Below are 5,508 nucleotides of genomic sequence, written 5' to 3'. Positions count from 1 at the left end.
TGCAGCTGCTCTTTTGAAACAAGTCATTCAGCATAAAAGTAAATTACTACAGTGCCCTCAAGGGAAAAAAAACAAGCACGCACACACTAAATGTGTTAATACAGAGTGTCCAGGTGATCATTTCAGTATATGTTACTGCCAGCTGACAGCTTCAACAGCTTTGCATAAGTGTGTTGTCACCGTCTTCCTCAGGAATGACTTATGCCTGAAATCCTGGCCTTCCCCAGCTCTCATGCTTTTGGTACTTTTAAACCCTTATTTCATTACAGTTAGCTCAGACTTGCCCTGCCAAAGTCAACGGGCAGCACAAAAATGCTGCCATATGTTAGACAACTGAGAGATAAACAGAATCCTGTTGTAATTCCAAACAGTTATGAAATACAAAATAAATAAACCATGTTGTTACATATCCAATGTCTCCAGGGAAAGTAGGTGTGAAGTCAGTCAAGTCCAGAATGTCGCCTACTTCTTAGCAAGAGGCATTGATAACAGCTTTGCAGCCAATATAGTCCACGGGAGTAAAAACTAGTCCCGGTCTATGTTCATATTCTTGTGCAGCCACAGTTCACTGGGTGGCCACAGGCAACTCCTCTTCTTCCAGCCCTTGTCACCCAACCCATCTATAAAATGGGCACAATAACGATCTATTCCACAGAGTTGTTGCAAGGAGGAATGAACTGTGGATTCGCAAAGCATGTTGCACAGTAACAGTGCTGCATCAGTAAGTATTATTAATAGTTAACAGCATCTCAAAGGTCTTCGCTCTGTCTTCACCGCCTTAAGGAATATTTGCTTTTATTGGAAACATTATCTTTATGGATTAAAAAAAGGTGGGGGAACAGAAGGGCAGGGTGGTGCTGCTACTAACCGCAGAGGACAAAATGTATGAGCGCAAAGAAAAGGGTCTTTAAAAATGAGGAGATCATGGCAGAATCACAGCAGTTAAGAGACATCAATTATGCAGAGAGACCAGTTTGGATCGGTGGAATGTATGAAAGGGCTAAAAGTTCATCTTGCATGTGTATTAGTCATACTGGACCTTCTGTTATCCCTTCTAGAGGCAGACTGGTAGCATTATCTGCTGTAGGTGTCTCTTCTTTCTTCTGTGTTGTCTGAACTAGGAGGCTGACGTAAGGCTTGTGACAAGTCAGGTTACCCAATGGAGGGTAGTGCTGTCTGTAACAAATGTAAGCAAATATGAGGCCAATGACTCCTCCAACAAAAGCATCTAGTTTGGGGAAAAAAGGAAAAATAACATTCTTTATTAAGGAGTACACATTATTTTTGATACAACAACTAATGGAGAAGGTGTGCTCCTAAGTTAGACAGGCATTTTACAGCAAATATTCCAACTGGAGGATTATTTGTTACCTGAGATTTGGATCTGGATTCATCTCTACTGTATTTATTAGTAAGCCACCTGAACAAAACTATCAAGAAGCCAACCTAGTAGCAGGAGCTAGCTTCCATTAATGAACATATGCCATTTCAAAAGAGACTTTGCATATTTTTATCCTGAAAATTTTATGCTTCACCCCTGCGGGTCACCTTTTAACATTCAGCCAAAGAAATAGTACACATAGAGACAATTCAAATGGGGTTAACTGAGGTGACAGAGTACCTGTGTGGGAGGACTAAATCAACCCAGTTTTTACGTGGGAAGTCATTTGGAAATGCTTTCCCATTATTGTTATTCTCTATGTGACAACCCAAATCAGAACAAGACAAACTGAGATATTCTCTCTTGGCTAAACGTATCTGCATTGGCACAGTGTTTGCAGAATTTTTCAGGGTGGACTGTTTGTCAGATCCTGAAATTCAGTGAAAACTTCTTTGGGAAAGTTTCTTGTCTCCTTTCTCAGCAAGATCTTCCAAAGAAAATATTGACAATATAAAAATGTATTTCTCTGTATAGGGGACATCTGCATTTGGATGTCATGATAAACATGATGGATTGAGACACTGTTCCATTCTCCAGCATGATCCAGCATGAAAAAGAAATAGGAAGATTCACTTCCATCTTAGATTAGCTTCATTTTAGCAAATCATTCAAAACCTAAACTGTGATTACTCTCAACTATGGTCTGTTGAAACAAGTAAACTTCATAAACCAAAGTTTGAAATTGGCTTGTTTCAAACAAATATGGCTGAGGTTAACTCAGCTTATACAAGTTTATATACATTCAATTATCTGAAATAAACTGAACTTTCCACCAAAGCTGTTTTTGGGCCCAGTCCTCAGTTCAACAGTTTTGTGTAAAACTGGATGCTCGCAAAACTAAATGTGATATTGCCTACAAGAATCTCATGGCAAACTGTGGTTTTCAAGGGGTCAACTATATCTTCAACCTGTAGTCCGCTTCAAGTCCACTTCTAACCAGGGATGTAGGCAGAGCTGGCATCAGCAGCCAGCATCCTTGGGGAGATCCTGGAAGTCCAACTTCCTAGCTGGGTCTTCTGCTAACACCCAAGCCAGGCCCTTTTAAAATACGTCTTCCGGCCTGGTGTTCCAGCCAGTGTCAGGTCTACCCACAATTTTAATTTCCCACTTTTCCTCTTATGAAGAATTACTCCAAGGCTACATGGGGAATTAAAATGGCAGCTGCACCCATTAAGATTTGACTTTTAAAATATGACTTACTCTCTCTGCTTCCCTATCTATCTATCTATCACTCTGTTAATTGATCAATCCTTTAACTCTCTTTAAAAGATACTGTTAGTATTTGCTTATGCCAGTTCAGCAGGAAACTGCAGCTGACATAAAACTTTAATCTTAACAATGAAATATTTACATGGTTTGTGGATTTTTGTCCTTGCTGCTATGTAAAAAAATACAAGTTATGATTTTTAAAAGTAACTCAGAATTTTCAGGTATTGTAATTGGTCATGAATTTAAACCACAGGCCCCTAGAAACAATGACTATTTGAAGCAATGCATGCCAATCCAAGTGCATCATTCCACTAGTGATGACACTGAACTAAGCTCTGAACTACGCACAGAAGATCCAGCTGAAGTCATGTTTGTGCAAGTGTGGCTTTGCAAGCAGGTGCCTGTGCAATCAAAATTTTGGTAGATTTCTGCAAGCATAGTTTGTGGAATGACACTCCTCGATGTTGCCCTTTGCTCTACCAAGCAATGACTATAACTGCTCTCCCCACCACCACTGCCACCCCCAAAAAGAAAGAAAGTTGCCTTGAACAGTATACGTGTAACTGGAGTTGGTGAATAACAACCACTCTCTGAGCAACATCCATTTCTTCTACCTTTCTTAAACTCCTCAGGACTTAATTGTGTACTCAAATGGGAGACATCAGATAGTTATTAGTGCTTCTAGTGCCTTGATTTTATTGTCTCAAACATAATAAACAAAACACTAAAAACAATATGCTGTTGCTTTAGCTACACGACACTATTTCATAAGGTATTGCAAAGAAAATCAATTAAAATATATCATATCATGTTTATGATCTCTTCCCTCCATGTTCTAAATGTTCCCGTGCAAAATTAAGTACAGTTTCATTTCATTAAACAAACAATATCGCCTTGTTTTTCTCTACCTGTATTTTGCATCCAGAACATTTAGCATTGAAAATGGCTCCCCCATTCCCTATCAGGGGAATATTCCTTCCCCTTGAAAATAAATAGTGTTCCAAAGAAGATCAAACAAATTTAACACAAGCAAACACTGAATATCCTCTTGTACTCAAGAGATCTATGCAGCTCAGGTTGTCAATGACAACCACATATACATGTGTAGTAATGAGCCTTGCAGGCTTCAAGAAAGTGTTTTTTGAAATATGTGTATCTTTCTTGTGCAACCAAGAGAAATTTTTGGAACAGAGTTATAGAGGACCTAGTTCATGTCATCAACCCATCACTTACGCTTATGCACCTTGGTAGTCAGAGCATTAAATGACGTGTAGTTTGCTACATAGATCAGTCTTCTGTGACTCTATAGTGCTGAAGAAATGCAGGGAATGTAAAGTTCAAAATAGTTGCCAAAAATCACCACATCTTGATTACAACTGAAATATATGCATCTTTGTAACCAAAGCAAGAATGAATGCTTTACAACTACAGAAATAGCAACCTTAGGGCAACACTTTATGATGCCCATTTGTCTTCATATCTGTTTTTATACTGGAATGTTGATTATTTCTACTGAGCATAGCTAAATTCAGCTTCAGTGACTGAACTGGCAGGTTCTTGGGTTAAGCTTTTCCTCTGCTCCCATTGTTCTTGATTAAAAAGAAAAATGTTTCATCTGATCTCAGGAGAATAACCTTTGGCTTTCATCGGCACTTGAATTTATAGTTTTATTAAAGGTTACTATTGGTGACTAAGAAAATACAAGGAGAAGCCAAATACTGGGGTTCCTTGACCATTTCGAGGTGTTTTAATTGAGGAGGAGTGAGTTAGGAAGCTGAGTTTTTGAGATTTCCATTTTTCCAGCATGATAGAGTTACAGAAGAATGCTTCATATAACAAACTGAGTCTTACTGCACTACTGCTAAGACATTTGATTTCAGAACATATTTTGTACAGATGTTATGTTGGATGCCCATAAATCATTCCATTTGGTCACCATTTTGTTATTTTTCAACTTAGGCTTCTAAAACATTTTGAAATAGAAACTGGATATATTTGCTTGCTCTCAGAAATGCATTAAAATTGTTAAATAGTGCTTGTTACAAGGGCAACCATATGCTGTTAGGGATACAGAGCTGATCCAAGTGCTGGCATTAGTTTTCAGGTCAATGTTAAAGTGTATCTTTTAGGTGCAGGCAGATTTCATTTCTGCAGAACACTGAAGCAAACAAATTCCCTGAAATAGCCCCATTCTTAGGGAATTTCTCTATTAGATTTAATTTTCAGCTGGTAGATGCTGAACATTAAAGCACGAAACTAATTGGACAACCATGTCTTTCTTCAGTTCAAAGTATTTCAACCGAGATGAAATCACATATTTCATTTCTCAATTTATCAGGTAAGAAGAAACTGCAGTAATGTGTTAGACTCTTCAAATACCTTCTGAAATATCTGGGGAAAGGTTAAAATAATAAGTATTTTTAATGGGAGAAGGAAATGTTTTCTGGATCATGTTTAAAAGATAGGTTTAATAAATGATAGCACTGCTACTGTAGAAAAATGCAGTGCTGAAAGTAATGGCATTATGTTATATTTAATACTTCATTGGCATCCATTCAGATAAAAATTGACTATGTAAACATAGGCCAAATGAATGTTGCATGTGTGAAAGCCACTGAGAACCGGTGTGGGGTAATGGTCAAGAGTGCAGGACTGGGACTCAGGCAATCAGGGTTCTAGTCCCTGCTACAGTACAGACTCTCAGCCTAACCTACCTCCCAGGGTTGTTGTGAGGATAAGATTGAGAGCAGAAGGGAAATGATGTGAGTGATTTCGTGTTCTTGAAAAAAGAAAGAGGCCAACAGGGAACATACAAGAGCCATTACTTTAGTGTATGGCACACAGGTGGTCCTGTAAGT

At 38.4% G+C, this 5,508-nt stretch overlaps 1 protein-coding gene across 1 annotated transcript in view; it reads right to left on the bottom strand.

Annotated features, from left to right (window-relative positions):
* Positions 1-1,028: 1,028 nt before the first annotated feature.
* The window catches only part of PLPP4 (phospholipid phosphatase 4), a 53,870-nt gene continuing 49,390 nt past the window's right edge, over positions 1,029-5,508 (bottom strand). Inside the window, exon 3 of the mRNA XM_044450506.1 lies at positions 1,029-1,228. Within this exon, the coding sequence (XP_044306441.1) occupies positions 1,029-1,228 (200 nt within the window). The remainder of the gene's footprint in view (positions 1,229-5,508) is intronic.

This window comes from Varanus komodoensis, unplaced genomic scaffold (assembly GCF_004798865.1).
Source record: "Varanus komodoensis strain SLA01 unplaced genomic scaffold, ASM479886v1 scaffold1, whole genome shotgun sequence".
NCBI lineage: Eukaryota > Metazoa > Chordata > Lepidosauria > Squamata > Varanidae > Varanus > Varanus komodoensis.
This window is presented reverse-complemented; position numbering and strand designations above follow the sequence as displayed.